The following is a 23,320-nucleotide window of genomic DNA, read 5'->3' on the forward strand; positions in this document are numbered from 1 at the left end:
CGTTAGCCTATTTTTTACAAAAACTGTTTATACGGGGCCATAATGTAACATAGAAGGTAATGGAGCCCTTTATACATTGTTGTGTATCTTTAGAAATAAATAATGGACAAACAGAGTCTTTAAACGCCTCAGATGTAAAGTTATTCGCTGTCAAAGTGACGCCAAAATGAATGGGAGTCAATGGGAATGCTAACGCAAGTGAAGTTCTGCTAAAAGATGGCAGCCCACACCCGACTTCAACTTCCGGTCGAGTTCCTTGCCCCTTGGTGGGAACGCTCTCAGTAGACAGTCAACAACAACACAACTGACAGTTACTAGTAGCAACCACAGAGCGCAGTACTTCCGGGTGAAAATTCACGTAAAAGTCTCTCAAATATGGCGGCCCCCTTGGAGTTGTTCTGTTGGAAAGGCGATTATGGATTACCTTCAGTAGATGTGGACTGTTTAACGGTGCTGGTAAGAGAGAAACTCGCCGGCTGGATGTCTATCGCGGTAGTTTGGTCTGTGTGGTGTGTTTTTCGGGATTCGCGTTAAATGTGTTGTAGTTGTGTGTCGGTGGTCAGAGATGGGAAGTGACTTCCAGCGCGCGACTGACGGCTCAGAATCACACGAGTCTGCATGCGCTCATGATTTAAACTCTTATTCGATAGATTGATTGATTTATTGGTTCAGTGGATGGGTTACAGCAATAACAGCAGCTTTAAGGATGATAAATGAATGAATGACACTAGGTCAGATGCACTGCTATAGGTGTGTGTTATTCCAGTCACTAGTAATAACATAGATTCTTAAATTTTCTAATATTTAATTGTTTAAAATATATAATATTTAATTTGTTAAAATATATAACAATGGAACTCTTATTTCATAATATATTTTAAATTAAAAAAGTAGAAATTATATGATCAATCATTTGCATTTGTGCGACCTTCAAATGTACAATACTGTGAAGTTATTTGTAATTTTTATTGCGAATGACTGATATCCTTAAGATTATGCTCACTGATGGATGCTCTGCAGTGAATGGGTGCCGTCAGAATGAGAGTCCAAACAGCTGATAAAAACATCACAGTAATCCACAAGTAATCCACTTCAGTCCATCAGTTGATTCAAGTCAAGTCACTTTTTTTTTATACAGTGCTCTTAACAATATAGATTGTAACAAAGCAACTGAACAGCTGTTAACATGAAAAACTGCATGTTTGTCATGAACAAATCCATCAAGATGATCTAAACTTTAGACTAAAATACTAATCCTCTCTCTTGAGTTCTCTAAATTGCTTTCTGCAGTGAAAAAGTAATCAATGTTTACAGGTGAAAACAGTTCTAAACCGATATAATGGTGGATTTTGATGCATTTTCCACTGGAGGAGGCATTATTATGGATTATGGACTCATATTTTGGCCAAAAGTGATTGCTAAGAAGTTGAAAACATCTTAGAGGTGGATCTGTTTCTTAAAAACAAAACAAAAACAAAACTATTTGGACTCTCATTCTGACGGCACCCATTCACTGCAGAGGGTCCACTGGTGAGCAAGTGAAATAATGCAAAATTTCTCAAAATCTGTTCAGATGAAACAACAATAACAGATGAACTACTGTTTTAAGGATGGCACAAGCAAACTTCTTATAGTTACACTGACCCTCTACCCCCTTAATAATCGAGATGATGAGTGTTCCCATCTAATATAAAACTCCTATTTTTAATTTGATCAATACTAGTGTGCAGAGGCCATGTGTGTCTAGTATCACTCGTCTTAGTAGTGTGGGTGATGGTAGAGAAAGACAGGGTTGTCTGCTCATCCCACACAGCTGTCTAAACAGCCAGCGGTCTGCGTGTGCTGGGAGCGAGTGAAGGGTCCTGCAGTGCCCAGGTCCAAACAAACAGTAACCCAGAGCTTCTCAGGTTTCCAGACAGTGACGGGAAGGAAAACGAAACCTCAGGATGAATGACTGAATTCAAGCTTCTTCTCATCATAAATGGCCATGCACTCATCCTGCTGTTGTTGAATCATTCTGTGGTCTAATTTTAACGGCTGGCGTAACGTTAGAACTACCTAGATTCTAGATCTAGTTTTCACTTCTAACTAGGGAATTAAATCAGGTAATTTCACTAATGCAGTGCGGTCACAAAACTGGTGCTGAATACAGTTTGCCAGACTGTTACATAAAACCTTCATTCATGTTTTTCTAAGATGGTCTGTAGGTTTCAGAGCAGTAGCAGATGAAGCCAGTGGGCTTTACTGAACGAGGTGAGCATTACTTTAACTGCAGCCAGACTCTTTCTAAAGCCCTTTTCAGGTTACCAGATCAAGCCCTGCATCTCAACCTTAATCATCTTGTGTTTATGTCTGTTTTATTACTGGTTTCGGTTCTTTATTGTTCCATGTCATCTTTAATTTCGGGATGCATGATTTATTTCTGTTCCAGACGTGCTATTACTCTTGTGCTCTCTCAGTTTTACATAAACAGAGGAAAGATAAACGATGATGAATTCTTTTCCTGCTAAATGCCTTCTCAGCATGGCAGTCAGCAACCAGAAACCGCAGACCACACTGGAATGTAGAGAGCGTTTGATCTTCTGTAATGGTGCCGTCGAGACCGGCTGGAAGTTAGATGCTATCTCAGGTCTGATCAGATTCTTCCTCCTCCAGCTTTGTCTTCGCTCAGAGATGTGACTTGCGTAAACTCCTCTGTGAGTGTGTGAGATGATTGACGTCTCCATGCTCAAGTTAATGCAGCTGACTGGAAACTGTTGTTTACTAACAGGGCTTGGAGTGAGTCCAGGATTAAATTCCCCCGGAGGCAAACTTGAGACCCTCCCAGACACTAACTCAACTCAGCACATTTTTGGACGGCAAAATTAGTGACTTAACCATTGAGCCCCTCGATGTCTCAATACAGCAGTGTAGCAATGCTCAGATTATCCTTTTACACACACACACACAAACACTCATTTCAAGACATGATTTATTTATATGACTTATTTTAATGCACATTATTTAATTGTTTAGAACATTGTAACAGAAAAAGGCAGCTAGTTGTCGAAGCAAAAATGTGAATTTTTACTGAAAATAACTAAAGCTAAATCAGAAAAAAAAACATTTATATAGACATAAAAACTAATAAAAGTGCACAAAATGAATAATTAATACAACTTTTACAAAAATTCTAAATTAAAATAGGAAAAATAAAATAAATAAATGCTAGAATATTGTCAGTGATACTAAAATAACATTGATGCACAATGACTTCAATTTCAATACACCTTGTAAAAAAAAAAAAAAAAAAGGCTGGGTCCTTATTATTTCCAAATGGTTCCTATACACTAAAAACACGTTTCAATTTATGAATAGTTTTTAACTGTACTTGAATAGTATAATAAAATAGTGATTTTACTCTCAGAAATCAACTGTTTCACTTGGTTGCTCTTTAATTGGTAGCTTGGCATGAATGAGTTAATCTTTTGTTTTCTCTGTGTTTCTGTTCTCTTAGGCCTATGCCAAGTTTGCTGGTGCTCCTCTTAAAGTTCACAAAATCACCAACCCATGGAGAAGCCCTACAGGTGAGTTCCCCTGCAGAATCGGGTCAGGATTCACTGCTCATCTGATGCATGAAGCTGTTAAAGTGAGCTACTGCCGAAGACTGAATGACTGCTGCACCAGGGAACCTTAGACTGGTCATTACACCCTCTTTCAGCTCGAGTCAGAGTTCAAAAGGTCATCGGTTAATGGCTCAAGCATCCACTGGCTTCTAGAACCCTTTGAGAATTGAATACACTTGTGCTTAAGAGAGTGTGTTGAATTGTTCTCAAGCCGAGTTAACTTGAGTTGTTTTCTCCTCCGAAAGGGACTCTGCCCGCTCTGAAGACCAGGGAAGAAGGAAGCATCTCTCAACCCAGTAAGATCATCATTCATCTCAGGAAACAGGTGAACACCTCCCTCTCCAGCACGCTGACATGAGTCCGGTTAATGATGCTTTGGTTTAACCAGTTTTCTACACTGCTGATTACATTTGTATGCTAATAATAATAATAGTCACCTCATCCAGGGATCTCAGTAAAATGATTCCTAATGGAAAAGTCTGCCACATTTTTAAAGACCGAATGCGTATGATGTAGAAAGTTAACTTAAATTATACGCCGAGAGACAAATGTGCCTTTTAAAAGAGTACCTGTCAGGTTATGTCACTTTTGTATTATTTAATGAAGAAAATAATTCCGATTCCTCGTGACATTGTTGGTGATGGAAGTTGTTTTAGTTGTAAGGAGAGCGGTTTCCCAGTTACAGCTTCTGGCGGTGGGTAAATGACCTTTTATAGCTTGTTAGTGCTGAACTAAGAGAGAAATTGACTGATTTTATTGCTTGAAATCTTCCGTCGTTGTGTCCATTTAATCCTTAAGAGGGATTTTGGCTTTGACATCCAGAAATGTATAAACACATCATGGTTAGATTAACAGCTGTTGTCATACTGCAGCTGCTGCTTTGATTGTTAGTCGCTGCTTTTCCAGTAGACTAACAATATAGTACAATTCAGTGGAAATGTGATGAGTGCCATTAAATACTATCTCTCGTGTTTCAGAAGTACAATGCAGACTATGACCTATCAGCGAAGGAGGGCGCAGATACGCTCGCCTTCGTCTCTCTGCTGGAGGAGAAACTGCTGCCTGCACTGGTGAGGAGCATTTATAAAATACATCACTTATATATATGGGACACACCTCTTATACACTGCAAAAATGATTTTCTTCCTTGGTAATTTTGTCTTGTTTTCTAGTATTATTTCTAGTTCTTGAATCAGGAATTTACAGTAATTTAAAGTAAAATGACTTCAGATATTTAAGTTGGCTCATGATGCTTTTGGGGAACACGTCCCTATAGAGCTCAGTGAATTCAAGCATGGTTCTGTTATGGGATGCCACCTTTGCAATGAGTCTAGTTTCGTGGAGTTTCATGAAATGGGCTTTCGTGGGCAAGCAGATGCATGCAAGCCTCACCAAGAACAATGCAGAGATCAGATTGAGGGGAGTGAAGCACGCAGAAAAAACCTGGAAACCTGTTCTGTGGAAGGATGAATCACGCTTCACTGTTTGGCAGTCTGATGCAAGTCTGAGTTTATCAGATGCCAGGAGAATGTTACCAGACTGATTGCACTGTGTAAAGTTTGGTGGAGGAGGGATAATGGTAGCAGGCTTTGTTTTTAGGGTCTGGGATATGCCCCTTCCAACTTCCAACTTGATTTCAACTCTGTGGTAACAGTGCCCCGGTGTTCAAATCCAGGTCTGTAAAGACATGGTTGGATGAGCTGGATGTGGAAGACCTTCTCTGGCCCACACAGAAACCTGACCTCAAGCCCATCAAACACTTTTGAGATGAACTGGAACAGAGACTGCGAGGCAAGCCTTCTCACAATTGCTCTACTGGATCAACAAGCAAAAATGACTACAGAAATGCTCCAAAACCTTGAGAAAAGCGTTGCCAGAAGAGTGGAAGCTGTTATAACCGCAAACGCAAGAATCAAATCCATAGAGATGTCTGTGTAATTAGAATGTAGTGTCCTTGTTGGTGTAATACACAGTAGTTTTGTTCATATAGTGTACCTCTGACCGAATAATAGATATTTATAGGCTTAATACTGTATCCAGTATACACACACCTTTTAAAATGTTACAGTTCATATGGCTCATTGCAAAGCTCTTTTTTCCTTGAACTGGACTCTGCATGATGACACAGTCAAAAGATGATGTTTGATCTTTCACTGTCCACCTGAGGACATCGGTCGCACAGCCCGTTTTCCTCTTTAAACCTGCAAAACAGAGGCATTATCAGTCTTAGTGGAGTTCTTAGAAACCCATATGTTTCTGAACTCTTGTTTTTGTGTAGATCTACACACTGTGGATAGACTCTAAAAACTATGTGGATGTTACACGGCGCTGGTATGCAGAAAACATCTCCTTCCCTCTCAACTTCCTGCTGCCCAACCGCATGCATTGCCAGCAGCTGGAGAAGTTGAGGCTCGTGAGGGGAGACCCAGTCCTGGAGCCCGGCGAACAGCTGGAGAAAGAGGTGAGAACGGAAGGTTTTAGTTCAGTCGTTCACCCCAAAAATGAAAATTTGCTGTACATAAAAAAAAAAAAAAAAAAACATGTGCTGAGTGTGTTTTTGTGGTGGTACCTTACTTAACTGGTTTAGACATTTCATGAATAAATAAATGCCTCCAGTAGGTGGCGACAAGTCCCTGCCTTTAGTGATTCATTCATTCAAATGATTTGTTCAAAACGGCCGATTCATTTAGAAATGAAGCAAGTGACAGACTTTATGAGTAGACCATTGAAAGCCTTTAATTTTCTAAAAAAACGACCTTACGTGTGCCTTATAATCCGGAGCGTTTTATATATGGATCAAGGCGCTCTGTCAAAATGTGGACATTCCCTTTAGCACAGCAGCATCTAGTGGATGCATAACACAAAACTTTATAATCCGGTGCGCCCTATATATGAAAACAGTTCTCATTTTCATTGGCGAAATAGAAAAAGCAGCCAACTTTGTGTCCATAATGTAACTCAGTCAATATTAATTTCTTGTTATAGTTGAACTGTTGTATAAAATCAATGCAACACACACACAATCACGGCACTCTTGATTCTGTGATATTGCTTACCTTTATAACTATAAAAAACAAAAGACCCATACAGGGATATTTTTAGCTTTCGTAACTCAAACTATAGATAAATATTGCACACCTCTACTGTAGGTGACCTTTTTTTTTCTCCAGTAGAACAGTAAAGACAATTTTTAGCTGAAACGGTGATCCATAGCGATTTATAAAATGCTAGGCAATGGCTACTGTCACTTTGAGAGTTAAAAAAAGCAACTACAGGCAAGACAAAATGAATACCTGTAACTACTGAGGACATATTGAGGTCTTATGAAGCAAAACAGTCCGTCTGTGAAAGAAACGGCACATTATTTGTAACAGTATCCCATTATTAGCTTATCCAAAATTGTCATCAGTAGATTATTTTGGTATATTTCAACAAAAGCTGTTACATTCAAACAATGAAAACAATTTGGAAGGCCATTTCCATATGTAGTCTCTGTTTTTAATGGTCTGTTGGTGGTCTACATTTGTTTCAAAGACACTCCTGGATGGTTCTGCTGGATCTCCGTCATATGTTTACACAACAGAGAAAGAATTGGGTCAGATGTCTTTTGTGTTATCATTGCTTTGTGTGGGTTTAGAGGAAGAGACAGTTATGAGCGAAGACAGATATACATGTCCCTTTTACAAACACTGCCAGCAGTTATGATGGATTGTTTTTGGAAAATTAGATGTAATTTTTGTGTTTGTGTTTCTGCTTTGTAGCTTTATCGTGATGCTTTTGAATGTATGACCCTCCTATCACAGAGACTGGGGTCACAGAAGTTCTTCTTCGGAGACTCGTAAGCAACACCAGTTGTGTGTTATTTTGTAATCTGTGTATGTATGTGTTAGTGTGTGAAATCAAGGTTTCCTGTGCTCGCAGTCCGTCATCGCTGGACGCGTATGTGTTTGCACACCTGGCTCCTCTGTTGAAGATCAAACTGCCCAATGGAAAGCTCCAGCAGCACCTCACCTCTCTGAACAACCTGCAGCAGTACTGCACCAACATCCTGGCACTCTACTTCCCCTCCGATGCACGAGGTGCAGATCGTCACATTAAAAACATTTGGCTCTAGTATTTTTAGTAGTAGAAGTAGTAGTATATTATTATTAATATATATATATATATATATATATATATATATATATATATATATATATATATATATATATATATATATATATATATATATATTAATATATTAATATATTACAAATAATAATATATTAATATATTAAAAATAATAATTAATTATTAATAATAATATTAAAAATAATAATAATTATTATTATTAATGTTATTATTATTATTATTATTATTATTATTATTATTATATTACAAATAATAATGTCAAAACATTAGTTAATTTATTTAACATAATATGGTTAATTAAAATGGTAATAATAATTATAATTAAGGTTAAGTTTAGTGTGTATATAAAGGTTAGTTTAAAATAATATTAATAGTAATATTATTAATAAAAAGTATTATTGTTGATGTTAGTGTTGTTATTATTATTATTATTATTATTATTAGTAGTAGTAGTAGTAGTAGTAGCAGCAGAAGTATAAATATGATGAATATAATACAAATAGTAATACCAAGAAATTACAACGACAACAATTTAATTGATTATGGCTAGTCATTATAATAATAATAATAGTAATAATATGATTGTTATTATTAGTAGTAGTTGTTGTATGAATATTATGAATATAATATAATGATAAATAAGAAATAATTGCCTTTAATGCTTTATTAATAATACTTAATTTGATAAGTTTTATTAAATTAACTTAACAATGATAAAATAATAGGAGTATTAGTAGCGCTAGTAGTATAAATATTACAAGTAATATTACTTTAATTAAACTTAGCTATAATTTAATAAGTTTTTCTTCTACCTTCATATTCTTCTAATTATCTAATAATATCTTCTAATAAATATGATAATACAAATATAGTTTAATACAAGGTTATTTTACAATAATAATCAATTAAACTTATTAAATTAAGGTCATAATTTTGTATTTGTATTATTATTAGTAGTAGTATTAGAAGTAGTAAATATTATGAATATAATATAAATGATACAAAACTTTATGCAAAACATAAAATAAAAATGGATTATATTTTTGTTAAATACTAGTTTATTATAATTAACAGTATTGATCATTTAATTTAATTTGGTTCTAAAAAAAAAAAAAACATTGTTGTGAATGGAAAGTAAAACTAAATTAACAAATCATATCTGAATCTTATTTTTGGACCTGGTATAATGGGAACGCAAAGATAACAGGGTTCCTTTCATTCTGTAAACTTTTTGGTCTGAGCTTGGTTCATTTAAAATGGACTCAACTAACCCTAAACCTTTTCCCTGAAACGAACCAAAATTAAATGTACCTTCTCTTTTTTTCAGAGGCACCAGGTCGCAAGACTCATGCTCAGCCTGATAGCAGCGACTTGGACAACGAGCCCCACAAGCGGCGTAACCAGGTTCTGTCCGTTCTGTTCGCTGTGGGAGCCATGCTGGGTTACGCCATCCTCACCGGGATAGTCTCGATCAAGCGTGAGCGGCCACAGCTGAAGAACTCGGGTCATGATGATGGAGATGAAGAAGATGAGGACTAAATAAAGAAGAAAACATGGGATGGGAGACAACAGGGGACAACAAGTGCACACTATCACTCACCTGCCATTCAGAGTGAAGCTGCACACACCATTACCTCAGTTCTTTATAATCTCCCATCATGCATTTGTGCGCTACAACAGAACCACTCACTTGCTGTAGCCTCAAGCGAGCCTATAATGGTGCTTTTAATAATTGTTAATATAATTGTTACTATAATAGTTGAGATCAGTCATTTTTTCAGGTCATTTAAAGGTGTATCATCACAGTTTAAATGTTTTATCTTCTGGTCAGCATTCAAGTAAACTGGGTAACATTTATCTTCCATATTAAAACGACAAACACTAAAATGAGAAAACTGGTCTTTGCTTTATTTTAACAGTACTAGTTTTCACATAGCAATCCATACTCGTATACATCATACTGTATATACATCATCACGGCCCTTATGAAAATGAACCATAGTTTTATTTTAGTAAAAGTGTAGTAGCCATGTTTTTTAGCCATATTAATTTTTGTATAACCTCAGTTTTATATATTTAAATCATGGTTAGTATAGCAAAACCATGGCTAATCTGAGTTTATCGTAGGTATACAAAAAAACAAACATGTTTTTTGGTTTTATTTGTAGTAAAACCAATGGGAAACTTTGGCTCAAAACTAGGAATTCAGAAGAAACATTACCAGCTGCACCGTTACGCTTTATCACTTTTAGACAAACTGTAAATATTATATTAATTTGGTGCAGTGACCTGATATTCAGTCCTGCAGACTAAACATGCTGTCAAGCTCTATTAACGTTTCCAGCGCATTGCAGAAGTCACGCAGAGTAAACCTGTCAGACTTCTTATCTTAAACCAACCATCTATGAGCTCTCTGACCACTCAAGACTCAAAGACTCATAAATCAGACAGATTTTAAAGCTCCCCTGAGAAGAACTCTATTATTTCATGCCAAACATTGCAGTTAAGTCCGCTGGAAACCCAAGGCACACTGGGGTCATCCATTCTCTGAGGCCAGAGCTGCCCTAAAGGATCTCTCACTGGGGTTGAACCTTCTCAAAGAGCTTTCCTCAAAACAACTTTTACTGTCAGTCGCGCAACCGTTAAATCATGACGGGATTCCACATGTATTGCGCAATGTTTGGTTTGGTACATGCTGTTCATCTTCTGTATTTTGCTAGTCGATAAATAATAAAAAGGAGTCAGCGTGACTGTACCATAGCAGTATTTAACAGTTATAACAACCAAGTACTCGGTTTGAAGTCTTTTTCTGCATTCTTTCAGCATTACGAAGAAGAATCGGGTCATCAGTGTGTTCAATATCAGAGGATAAGAGAATTGTTTACACAGCTTGCGTGTGTTTAACTTTATTATTGGTCGACAATCTTGGGATGTATCTTGATCAAAATTTCTTTCTGGTAGACTTCTTCTGATTATGCTGCTTCTGCATTCTCTGAGTGTGGAGATGTCTGTGTTTTGTATGTAACGTCTGTGTAGAAAGACTCATGGGTCAACCAAGGTTACTCTCAGTTTGGTTGAACCAATCAATGGCGACGATGTTACTAAACTATTTTTATCATGATTATGAAGTCAAGCTGAATCTAAAACTAAGTGGCATGTGTTTTACAGAAAGAGAACACCCAAAAGAGCATGTTTCATAGGTTTGAGATGATAAAAAGGGTTAAAGGTAGGCTATTTGGTGACTTTCTGGCTTGTGGATGTTAGTTAATGTGATGAACTAGACTTGTGGTGCCTGATAGGAAACATGTTCATATGTTCATACAGCATTTAATTACACTTAGACATTTCCACATATGTCAAGTCAAGAATGTACACACACTTGTCTCTGCCCCATCCTGAAAAAAAAGGGTCTTAAAATACAGTTGCTAGGTTTTCTGGGCCATGTGTACAGTTTATTGCATTGGGCCTCCTAGCTAGAAACATCCCTGTTAAAATACTACAACGTTTTAATTGACGGCTAACCACCAGAGCAGGGTAGACAAATCTTAATCCATTACTGATTCCAAATTACATGAAAACAAGTGTAGTTAGTAACTATTATACATTTTAGGTAATATAATTAGATTGCTTTTGACCTAACTCATTTATCACATTGTTTTAAATATTGTACTGTATTGATATAAGAATGAAATTGGGGAAATATGTTCCATTTGTTGTTATTAACAACATTAAGTGCATTAAACAATACATTAGGTCATAGTTTCCCAACTTGGGGTTTGTGAAGGAACCGAAGGGGGTTTAATTATATCATTAAAAAGTTAAATTAAATCATTGTAAAATCAATCAAAAAATATATCTCAGTCTTATATTGTCCTACCCCAAAACCATACATCAGTGGAAAGCTAATTTATTTAGCTTTTCTGTTCAGATAGATTAATCTAATAATAATAAAAAAAAGTAAGTCAAAGCGTGTCTTTTTGGCGCCAAACAGTAAGCGCTTACCAGACGCTACAAAACATAGGCTAGACAAAATATTAAGATAAGTTTAATGTCATTTACCAATTTAAAACACAAGCAAGGAAGCACGTTATAAATAGTTAATTAATAGGGCAAGTATGACAAGCGAATTGTCTCAAGGACTTTCTCATAGCTTTATTTTGTACTCTGGGCGTAGTCCATATGCTTCATTCACAAAACCCAAAGTCAGTAGATTTATTTTTAATCACAAAAACCAAAACGTTGAGAGATATTTTCATTAGTGCGGTGAAATTCAATCTGAGAGGATCTCAGTGCGGTATGAGGGCGCAGCGGGAGAGAGCCGCAGTAAATAGTTGGAGGTTGATTGACAGGGCTCTTTATCTCTCCCCTGCGGTCTCTGCAGCTCAACTTCTGTTTCTCATTTAGGACAGAAAGTGTGGAGCGCTGCAGAGCCTCGGAGGAGCCTCCAGACACTCTGAACCCCGGGCCGTTCAGGTCACAGACACCCAGCGGGGTTACGCGATGTTATGAGGCTCTTGGAAGCTGTGCGCGTCTTTGGGAAACGGGAATGTAACTGGATTATATTCTAATCGGGTTATTAAACAGTATCTGCTGCACTTGGTTCAAGAGGATGGAGCTGAGGAACATTGTGCCAAATCTGCTTGTCCTGTGTGTTGCGTTTGGACACTTCTCCGAATCGTCGGAATTTAAAGGTATAGGCTTTTTGTTTTTAATTATACAGTAGGCTACTTATTAAAATGGAACATGATTTGAATGTTTCCATTAGACTGTGACGATGCATTTCTTAAGTTCATTGTGCAGTTAAGTGATGGAGTAGACTAAATTCATTGCTCTCACATTCTTGGTGACAAAGGGGTCATCAGGTTAGTTGTTGTGCTGTTAAACCGTTAAATCCTAACCCAAATTGTCCTTTATTGTCTCATGCTTCCCCCGTCGACCCAGTCGGTGCTCGACAATGCGCCCAAACCATGAGACAATAGCATGCTGTTATCCATACAAACATTTATTGTCGGAATGGGCGTTTGTTATCTGATTAATTTCTTTATTGCACATTTTTCCTCGGATGAAAGTGCATATACATGTAAAATGCTATATATAATAAAAGAAAATTGAAATAATTGACAGAATTTCGTTTATATAGAGACATATTTATTTAAAAAATATTAATATAATATTTATCCATTAACAAGCTTTGCATAAAGCCTATCAGTAGAGATAGGGACAAGAAATAAAGGGCTAGGTTAAATGTCCTTTATCTGGAGGGATAGAGCAGCTTGAGTTTAGTTTGTGGCGTGGACTGTAAAAGTAACGAAGCTACATATTTTCCAGTTTATGGGAAGCTTGTAAGTCATAAATACTAAGAACATGTAATTACACAAGAAGACCCCATGTTCCACCAACAGAATCCCCCGAAAGTTATCCCAAACAGTCAAAGGTTTCCGAACAATTAATTTTAAATTAAACAATGAAATGCATCGCTGCATGAATATAATAGGCCTATAATCAAATAAAATATTTTTTGAATGATTATTTCCCATAACTTGAAAAAGGTAACTTGCTTAAAAGTGAACAACTCTGTAGAGTTTCGAGAGAAGCCAAAAATCACCTTGTTATGTCATATAATAATAGGACGCAAGAGAAGAACGTTCAACACTCTTCAGCAATAAAAAAAAGTGCAATACAAATGTTATGTTTGTGTAAAGTCTTAAAACCAAACTTTTTGCTGATTCATGTATTAGTATTAGATACTCGAAGGTCTGAAGCAAAGACAAATGGGATTCAATGCATAAAGGATATTTGTGTTATTTAACATGCTTAGTTATGGCAGGTTTGTGTCAGTCTGAGTTTGCATTGTGCACTTCCTCCTGATTTCTCTCAGCATGGGGACAGGACAGCTGTTAGCCAATAAACGGGAAAACAAAGTACTTCTTCGAGAAAGTAACTCATATTTTCTTGTAGATAAAAAAGTAATGTGTTACTTTACTAGTTACTTGAAAAAAATAATACACTATTACATTTAAAATCTCCTAATCTGAATATGCTAATTAACATTTAAGCCTGTTTCCAAAACACTTTCCATTCACATTTGTGTTTTCAAGCATTCTCCAAAGGTTTCTCTTCCCTCTTACCTCTATCTTACTGTGCATGTGATTGATTTAGCCTTAAAACCTGAGCTCCTTCTTCCAGTGATTAATGTCCTGGAGCTCCATGAAGCACGTCAGACAGCTGCAGCTATAGAGGATCTGTCTGGAGCTCTGCAGACGGTCGGAGATCTGTACCTCACCTCCTCCTTCATGCTGCCACCCAAACTCGGCGGCGTTTTGTTCGGCCTCTACGATAAAGAGGACAACAAGAAATACCTGGAGATTGCTGCTGTAGGCAAGATCAACAAATGTAAGCTCTTCTGCAAACATCTCCCTGAATGTCATTTGATGCTCGATAAGTCAACATTTGTTTATGATTCATGTCTCTGGAAAGATCACTTCTCCTCTCTCTCCTCAGTACTGGTGCGATACTTGCGCTCTGATGGAAAAGCTCATGCTGTCAATTTACAAAACCCAGTCCTCGCTGAGGGACGCAGCCAATCACTAATCCTCAGAATGAGTGGACTGAGACGCAGTCACATCAACCTAGAGCTTTATGTGAACTGCCGTCTGGTGGACTCTGCTCAGGGCCTCCCTTCACTTGCAGGGCTTCCGTCAAAGACCGAATCTGTGGATGTTCGCACCGGACAGAAGTCTTACGCCAGGATGCAGGTGATTTATTTATGTCAATTAATCAATTAATGTTTTTTTTTTTTCATGCAGTCAGTGTGAGTCAAAGTAACATAGTAGTCATGATACATTACAGTATGTTCCAAACCTACAAGACTTTGTTCATCTTTTCGAAAAACACAAATGAAGATATTTTTAGTGGAACCTCAAGAAGATTTCTGTCTTTCCATTGAAAGTCCACACAACTAAAACTTAAAATGTTCATTGATATTATAAAGACATTGTTAACATAATCCATAAAAATTTAGCAAAGAACTGATCTAATTTAGACTATTATTCATACATCTTCAGAAGCTATTAATATGGATTATGCTTTAAGTCGATTATGCTGTACGCTAAAATATATTCTTGTACTTTTTTTCATGTGTGACAATTTTGGTTATCTGGAATTTCAGTTGGATGGACATTAAGAATTATCAAATTATTAAAAATATCTTACTTTTTATTTTGAATATGGATAAAAAAGAACACAATGGTTAGTAAATGACAGAATTTTAATTTGTTGGCGAACTATTCCTTGAATTCATTATTTGAGCTGCAGACAATAAAACTGGTTAGAAAAGTCTCATAGACTTAAATAGAGAGAGCAACTCAAGCCATATAAACCAAAATATCATAGAAACTCACAGAGGGACTCTTTTAAATCAAATCCATTTCCCTTAACCACCACTCACAACCTTGCATAGAGATTTTTATGATCCTATGTAAATATCTAATTAGCGTTGTCTTCCATATGTATGCAAAGTTGTCCAGACATCCTAGCAAATGTGTTTAGCACAACTGTTGTTGTAACAGACTGATGCTGTCTGATTTTGTTTCATATATGTATATATATTTTAGGGTTCAGTAGAGTCTGTTAAACTAGCTCTCGGAGGTTCTCTGGCTACAGCTGGTCTTCTCATTGACTGTCCATTTCAAGGAGATTCAGCTGTAAATAATGCAGGTAAGCACTATTCTGACAGCTATCAGGAGAACTTGCAATGTTTTTCCAAACAATGCATTTAAAAATACATTCTGCTCAGTATAATAGTCCACTCGAAACAGTGTTATGTCATCATACTGCCCTCTTGTGGCAATGCAGGAAAACCACAGATATTATTCCTACACACAATACATACATTTTGAAAATGAGGAAAAATGTTGACATGAAATGTAAACAAAAACAAAATAAGTTCAAAATTTTGGGGTCAGTACGATTTTTAAAATACTTTTATTAAGCAAGGATACTTTAAAATGGGTAAAAGTGACAGTAAAAATATGTATAATGTTAAAAATATTTCAAATTTCAATATTTCTTTTGAACCTTTGAACACTGATAATAAGCATAATGTTTTTTGAGTAGCAGATCATCATATTAGAATGATTTCTGAAAGATCATGTGACACTGGAGCTGAAAATTCAACTTTAGCATAACAGAAATAAATTACAGTTTACAGTATATTCACATAGAAAACAGCTATTTCAAATTGTAAAAATATTTTAAAATATTGCTGTTTTCACTGTATTGTTGATAAAATAAATGCCAGCTTGAACATGAACGTGAAAGACTTCTTTCAAAAACATTCAAAGAAATCTTACCGACCCCAAACATTTGATCAGAAGTATAAATATATTTCTTTGTTTCTGAACTAGAAACTTTTGATAAAATGTGACTGTTGTTTCTTTTCAGTAGGCAGTGACATTAATGCCATCCTCGGTAAATATCAACAAAGATTCGATCATATGTGAATGTCTTATTACAGCTGAATTATTTTCATGCCTGTAATGCTTTTCTCCTCTCATATGGCCAGGTGATCACACCAAAGCTCTGATCGGACAGCTGATCATCTTTAACCAGATCATGGGAGAGCTGAGAGAGGACATCAGAGAACAGGTTAGGAATAAATGAATATACGAACAGGCTTAGATGTCTGCATCAGCCCTATAACTGAATATGAGAATATGTGGCTCACAGGAATACTTCTCTTGAATCACTTAACTATAGTTGTTAACTATAGTATTTTTTATTACATACTTCTTTTGTTGGGACATTGCATTTCAATCAAATTACATACTTTCTACTTTGATGTGTTTTCAGACAAAAGAGATGTCTCTCATCAGAAACACCATTCTTGAATGTCAAGTGTGTGGTAAGGGATTGGAGCTGGCAGACCATGTTTTGATAAACCTGTCTGAATGTTGTTGTGATATATCTCTCTCTCTCTGTGTTTATCAGGATTCCACGAGCCTCAGTCTCGATGTCATCCGAACCCCTGCTATAACGCTGTGAGCTGCATGGAGAGCTCGATGTACCCAGGATATCAGTGTGGCCCCTGTCCGGAGGGCATGACTGGAAACGGAACGCACTGCCAGGACATTGATGAGGTTTATTATTATTCATTTTATTACCTGAGTCATGCAACTGTGAAAAAGTACTTTTAAAAAGAGTATTTATTACAGAATTAGTGGACATTTATAGTATACTTATATGCAAATTAAGTACACGTTTCAACACCTTATTGCATGTTAATTGCACTTAAATTATACTGTTACATTATATTAAATTCAGTTTTGACCCTCTTAAATAGGACTTAAATACATATTTATATATAATTTCATAATTACTTCTATTTTCTTTGAAATATGGGCATAGTCTACTGCTGAATGTACTGAAAAAATAGTCATTTCTATTGAAAATGGTATATTATATATTTAAATGTTCGTAATTACACATTTGAAACAATTAAGTACATTTTATTTAAGTTAATTTAAAACATATTAACTTTAACTTTAAACTTAATACTGAACATTACTGTTAAAGTTATAACCAAGTTCTTAACATGTGCCTCGGTAAACATTTAAAATGTATTTTAAAGTAAAAAATTATTTGACATTATTACAAAGTGGACTTTTAGGTGTGTTAAGAAACATAAAAGTGTCCTCTCTGTAAATTCTTTGTAAGTGGTTTTTATTTTATTAATACCATATCATCTAAGTATATTTTTAATATACTCTTAATATTTGAAATACATTTCAAGTGCACATTCATTACAATTCAAAACAAAAAAAAATTTCACTTTTCTTTTCTCTCTCAATATCTCTGTTTGTGCTAGTGTACTGCTCAGCCCTGTTTCTCTGCAGAGTTGTGTGTGAACACAGCTAAAGGCTTCACCTGTGAGTCCTGTCCCGTAGGATTCACCGGTCCAACACTCAAGGGGGTTGGTTTCGAGTTTGCCAAGAGCCACAAGCAGGTAAAAAGTATCAGAGTTCAGTTACAACAGAATTATACACCTAATTGAATAGGTTTTTACTGTGTGAATGTTTTTTTTTTCAGGAATGTGTTGATATTGATGAGTGCGCTGAGCACTCTGGTGCCTGTGTGCCCAACTCAGTCTGTATAAATACAGCGGTGAGTAAACTGGATTTGCATATACATTAAGAAGGACTAGAATCAGCAAGTCAAGCAGAGCAGCCTTAAGTGATGAAACGTGAATCTACTACTACCGAACTGACTGCTCTCTTTTCATAGGGATCGTTCAAGTGTGGCCAGTGTAAAGCTGGATTTGTGGGTAATCAGACTGCAGGCTGTTTTGCAAGGAGGACATGTGAAACTCTGGGCTATAACCCGTGTGATGTGAATGCACACTGTGTAATGGGCCGCAACAGTGACATTTTCTGTGTGGTAAGAATCGAAAAACTTGGAAATGTTGAATCCGAAATCTTTCATTTGTCTACAAGTACATGCAGCTCTTAAGTGAGACATCAAATTCTGTAATGTTTTGCATTACTTATATGCTTCTTTTAAAAAAACTAAAAAAAGAATATCCCAGAATTGTCCAAATGGCTGATAATGGCTCTCCATTGTGTATCTTGCAGTGTAACGTTGGGTGGGCAGGTAATGGAAACATCTGTGGTCCGGACTCGGACATTGATGGTTACCCTGATGGGCCTCTTCCATGCATTGACAACGACAAATACTGCAGAGCGGTACTTTACATTTCACAGGGATTTTAGGAGGGGATTCACTAAGAATAAATTACATGTTGCAGCATAATAACAATCCAAAAAGCACCTGTTAAATAGGATTGTAAGTAGATTTTATGCGTTGAAAAAGCAACATGAATGTGAATCGAATTTTGTCCAATGAATTGCTTTACTGATGACAAACTTCCTTCAGCAAAACACATATAATTTAATTTCTGTTGTGATTTCTTAACAATGTTGGTATAATATGCATATCAAATTTAATATCCCTTAAATATCAATAATACATTTAATATCCCTGTGCAGGACAACTGTGCAAATACCCCAAACTCTGGGCAAGAGGACACAGATAGAGATGGGATTGGTGATCAATGTGACGAGGATGCAGATGGAGATGGAATTAAAAATGTTCAGGTTTCTGATCAAGTTGCGAAGAATTGTAAAAATATTAGAACAATCACGGGATACCAAACTGTTTCCACTTGGGCTAATGTCCTTCAAAATGTCTTTTTAAAATGTATTTAGAAATAAGTTCCTCATTTGACACATTCTTAAGCAGTAGCTATTTTATTTTTGCAGGACAACTGTCGCCTGGTGCCCAATAAGGACCAGCAGAACTCTGACACAGACTCCTACGGTGATGCTTGTGATAACTGCCCCAACGTTCCCAATGGAGATCAGCTTGATACTGATGGCAATGGCAAGGGAGACATCTGTGACAATGATATTGATGGAGATGGTCAGTCCCATTTACTTTCATCTGTTCTGTGGTTTTACAGCATTGTACCTAATCATCTGTTTTCACCACTTTTTTTTTTTTTACAGGCATCCCAAATGTGTTGGATAACTGTCCTAAGATACCCAACCCCATGCAGACAGACCGAGATGCAGATGGTGTGGGAGATGCATGCGACAGCTGTCCTGAGGTCAACGATCCATTGCAGGTTAGAAAAAGAGAACTGCTTAATGCTTAAGGGAAGGGAAGGGAAAAGGGGTGCCTCTAAGGTCAAAGCGGAAGGTCCATCATGTAGGTTGAGATGTTAAAAAAAAGGCAGGAAGAGATACATGCTGAAGTAGTGGGGTTATCAGTTTGGAATGATGTTAAACTATGTCATCAGCGTAGGAGTCATTGTAGAAGAAGCTTTTATGAAAAAGTGCAATGTGAGGTTGTGTATACTGAGAAAAGCAGCGGTCCTAGCACTAAACCTTGTGGCACCCCAATAATATAGATGTTGTCGTCTACTCAAACAAACTTTGATCATATTTCTCAAGACAAATCATTCATGATTGACCCAAAACTAGTTCAGAAATGTTTGATTTTATAACTACTGATGCAGTAGTTCATGTTGGGGTTAGCTGCTATTTTTCAGCTAACAGGAGGTGAGAACTTAAATGACATAAAGTAAGATGTACCAAGAACAACATTTCTTCCATAATTATTATTAAAAGGCACATAAAGGATAAATAAAATAAAGTTGGTTGGATTTTGAATAAGTAGTGGCACTTGAGTCAGTGAAGTCAAAGGGAGAGGTACTCCCACCACCCTGCTTTTCAAATCCAATAATTAATTTCCATATTTTGCTGTTTTTGCAGTCAGATATGGACAATGATTTGGTGGGAGATGTATGTGATACAAACAAGGACATGTAAGTACCTATGTAAAGAAATATTTATTTTACCCAAGAACAGGTATAATGATTTTTACTGTCCTCAAAGTGCTATACTTGATTTAAGTTAGTTTGCTTTTGCTGTATGTCAGTTTCAATGTTCTTTCTGTGGTGAGATTCATTACTCAGCAAAATCCGCTTGTCATACATTCTTTAAAGCTCTAGTGAAAATGATTCTCTGTGTGTAGGGATGGCGATGGATATCAGGACACACGGGATAATTGCCCTGAAATAGCCAACAGTTCTCAGCTGGACTCAGATAATGATGGCATTGGGGACGAGTGTGATGATGATGATGACAATGATGGGATTCCAGATATCCTTCCTCCTGGCCCAGATAACTGCAGACTTGTTCCCAACCCCAGTCAAAAAGATACTGATGGTCTGTTGCTTAATTCTGCATTTTGGAAAAGCATACTAGCATACTGTGAAAAGTATCTCTGACTTCTGGAGTTAATTAAGTGTGACTGGAGTTAACAAACTACATTTTATTAAAATGAATGACAGCTTTTAAATATATATGGTACCATACATAATGTGTGCTTTTCATTCTTTCATAAAAAAAAAAAAAAAAATATATATATATATATATATATATATATATATAAATATAGTATGCATGCAGTAATCAGTATACTAGTATTATTTTCCAAACACACCTTCTCTAACATATATATTTACTGTCTTACTGATCCAATCTAGAAATTAATATGTTTGTTTTTTGTATCTTATATCCCATCAGCTAATGGGGTTGGTGACATGTGTGAGACAGACTTTGACAATGATAAGGTGACTGACTTGTTGGATGCATGCCCTGAAAGTGCAGAGGTCACTATGACAGATTTCAGGGCATTTCAGACAGTCATTCTCGACCCGGAAGGAGATGCTCAGATTGACCCCAGCTGGGTGGTACTGAATAAGGTGATCATTAAAGCCAGTCTCTGAAATTTTACTTCACTGTTGTGCACATTGTTGACAAAGTCTGTGAAGTATTGTAAAACTGCTTTTCTGTTTTTTTTTAGGGAATGGAGATTGTGCAGACCATGAACAGTGACCCTGGTTTGGCTGTGGGTACGTATGCAAACACATTTTCATAGAGACTTTTGTGATTTTTACATTTCAGGTTGATATATATGGCTTTGTGTCTCAACAGCTGTATTAACCTCTTTATTCTTTATTCAGGCTACACAGCATTTAATGGTGTTGATTTTGAGGGAACAATCCATGTGAACACAGCAACTGATGATGACTACGTGGGGTTCATCTTTGGCTATCAGGACTCTTCCAGCTTCTATGTGGTGATGTGGAAACAGACAGAACAGACGTACTGGCAGAATTTACCATTCAAAGCCTCAGCTCAGCCTGGACTGCAGCTTAAGGTGAGAGGAAACGCAAAATACACCTTAAAATTGTTTAAAATATGTAATCGAACTATGCACATGATATGCAGTGTAATCTCAGTTAAATGTGAATACATGCTGAGAAAAGCTAAGCAAGGAAAGTATATCATTGTGGCAGATAAATAAATCATTGGATTGCAGAAATGTCAAAAGTGCTACATTTTTAAGAATTTGAGACAGGAACTTAGAGAAAAAGAAAATGCTATTAAGACGTAGTGTATTTAAGATGTCATTTATTACTGTGATCAAAGTTGAATATTCAGCATCCAGTCTTCAATGTCTCATGATCCTTCAGAAATCATTCAAATATGCTGGTTTGCTGTTCAAGAAACATTTCTTATTGTTAGTATCAATGTTGAAACTAGTTGTGCTGCTTCATATTGTTGTGAAAACCGTGATCATTTTTTTTTTTGGGGGGGGGGGATTCTTTGATGTAAAATATTTTAAAATCTTAACTGTCACATTTTATTAATTTATTCAGCATCCTTGATGAACGAAAGTATTAATTCCCCTTAAAAACAAATATTGCTCCTTCTAAAAGTGTAGTATGTAAAAGTAGCGTATACTTGTATATATTCATGTTTAAAAGTTTTACTAACACTCTCTTCTTACCTCACTCTTCCAGGCAGTGAAGTCTCGGACAGGTCCTGGTGAGTATCTGCGTAATGCCCTGTGGCACACAGGAGACACACCGGGGGAAGTTACTTTGCTCTGGAAGGACCCGAGGAATGTGGGTTGGAAGGACAGAACGTCCTATCGCTGGCACCTCACTCACCGCCCACAGGTGGGCTACATACGGTGAGAGCTAATCTAATATGAATCGTAAAGAAACCGTCAAAACAACTACTGCATATCTGTTACCACTAAACCTTGGAAATATTTTGTAGAGTTTGACCGGATTCTCTATATCTGTGGTGTAGATTAAGATTGTATGAAGGTACAGCCCTAGTGGCAGATTCAGGGGTCCTGATAGACACAACTATGAGAGGAGGGCGGCTGGGCGTCTTCTGCTTCTCTCAGGAGAACGTCATATGGTCTAATCTCGGCTATAGATGCAATGGTAAGCAGCATGACTAGGGATGCGTTCTGAGCATCTGAGGGCCAGCTGTTTGAACATGCAGTTTAATACAGTGTTTGAGTGTCTCACTTTTTGTATATTGCACAGATTCTATTCCAGATGACTTCATGCTGTACCAGAAGCAGATGAATGTGAGGACATAAGCGTCCCCTCATCTCAAGAAGCTGTGTGTTTATGTATATGTGTGTTCAGAGAGCTAGGATGAGATAACGATTTATATGTTTTGTTATCTTTTGAAATTCTGAAGAGTATTTGCAAAAATGTTAATAAAAAAAGTGTCCATAGACATTTGACCATGTAAAATGTGCACAGTTGTAATTGAGCAATTGTCTCATAGTTTTCTCATCCAGGGCCTCTTTCATCTAAAGAAACTATGATTGTGAGGTTGTTTTGGTCATTTCAGTACCATGGACAGTGCTTTACTACATATTTGCCACAGTGTGGCACAAATGTTTACTGAAGAAAATAAATAAGGGCTTTTAGCATAACGCAAAGCAGGTGTATTTATCCAGACACAAACTATTTGGTGGTTAGACATGGTATGGGATTATTAAGAGCCACAACAAACTAAAATAGAATGAGACCCCAGAGAAATAATAAGTTAATGTTAAGAATAAAGGTTAATGTTGGGGATGTAATGTTTCTTTTTTCTGTTTATGTATGTATGTATGACTATGATGAAATACAATTTCAACGAAAAGTG

At 36.6% G+C, this 23,320-nt stretch overlaps 2 protein-coding genes across 3 annotated transcripts; both read left to right on the top strand.

The window, feature by feature from the left end:
- Nucleotides 1–293: 293 nt before the first annotated feature.
- On the top strand, nt 294–9,631 carry mtx1b (metaxin 1b). Its single transcript, XM_052583261.1, has 8 exons — nt 294–456; nt 3,497–3,566; nt 3,851–3,930; nt 4,583–4,675; nt 5,884–6,066; nt 7,367–7,443; nt 7,527–7,684; nt 9,064–9,631. Exons 1-8 carry the CDS (start codon nt 376–378, stop codon nt 9,273–9,275), a joined length of 954 nt encoding a protein of 317 aa, XP_052439221.1. The 5' UTR covers nt 294–375; the 3' UTR covers nt 9,276–9,631.
- A 2,399-nt stretch (nt 9,632–12,030) lies between these two features.
- On the top strand, nt 12,031–23,111 carry thbs3b (thrombospondin 3b). 2 transcript variants are annotated; one of them, XM_052585282.1, is made up of 23 exons: nt 12,031–12,427; nt 13,923–14,129; nt 14,238–14,491; nt 15,350–15,452; nt 16,182–16,205; nt 16,300–16,382; nt 16,587–16,638; nt 16,725–16,873; nt 17,602–17,739; nt 17,823–17,897; nt 18,018–18,170; nt 18,365–18,475; nt 18,779–18,886; nt 19,052–19,211; nt 19,298–19,416; nt 20,066–20,118; nt 20,328–20,521; nt 20,882–21,060; nt 21,162–21,210; nt 21,322–21,518; nt 22,165–22,337; nt 22,460–22,599; nt 22,705–23,111. In XM_052585282.1, the coding sequence occupies exons 1-23, from the start codon at nt 12,346–12,348 to the stop codon at nt 22,758–22,760; spliced, it is 2,859 nt and encodes a 952-aa protein (XP_052441242.1). In that variant the 5' UTR covers nt 12,031–12,345; the 3' UTR covers nt 22,761–23,111. The 2 variants fall into 2 exon arrangements, with proteins under 2 accessions (XP_052441242.1, XP_052441241.1); XM_052585281.1 differs by having other exon boundaries at nt 12,032–12,427; nt 16,179–16,205.
- The last annotated feature ends 209 nt before the right edge of the window (nt 23,112–23,320 follow it).

The sequence above is a fragment of the Carassius gibelio genome, chromosome B19, assembly GCF_023724105.1.
Source record: "Carassius gibelio isolate Cgi1373 ecotype wild population from Czech Republic chromosome B19, carGib1.2-hapl.c, whole genome shotgun sequence".
Lineage (NCBI taxonomy): Eukaryota > Metazoa > Chordata > Actinopteri > Cypriniformes > Cyprinidae > Carassius > Carassius gibelio.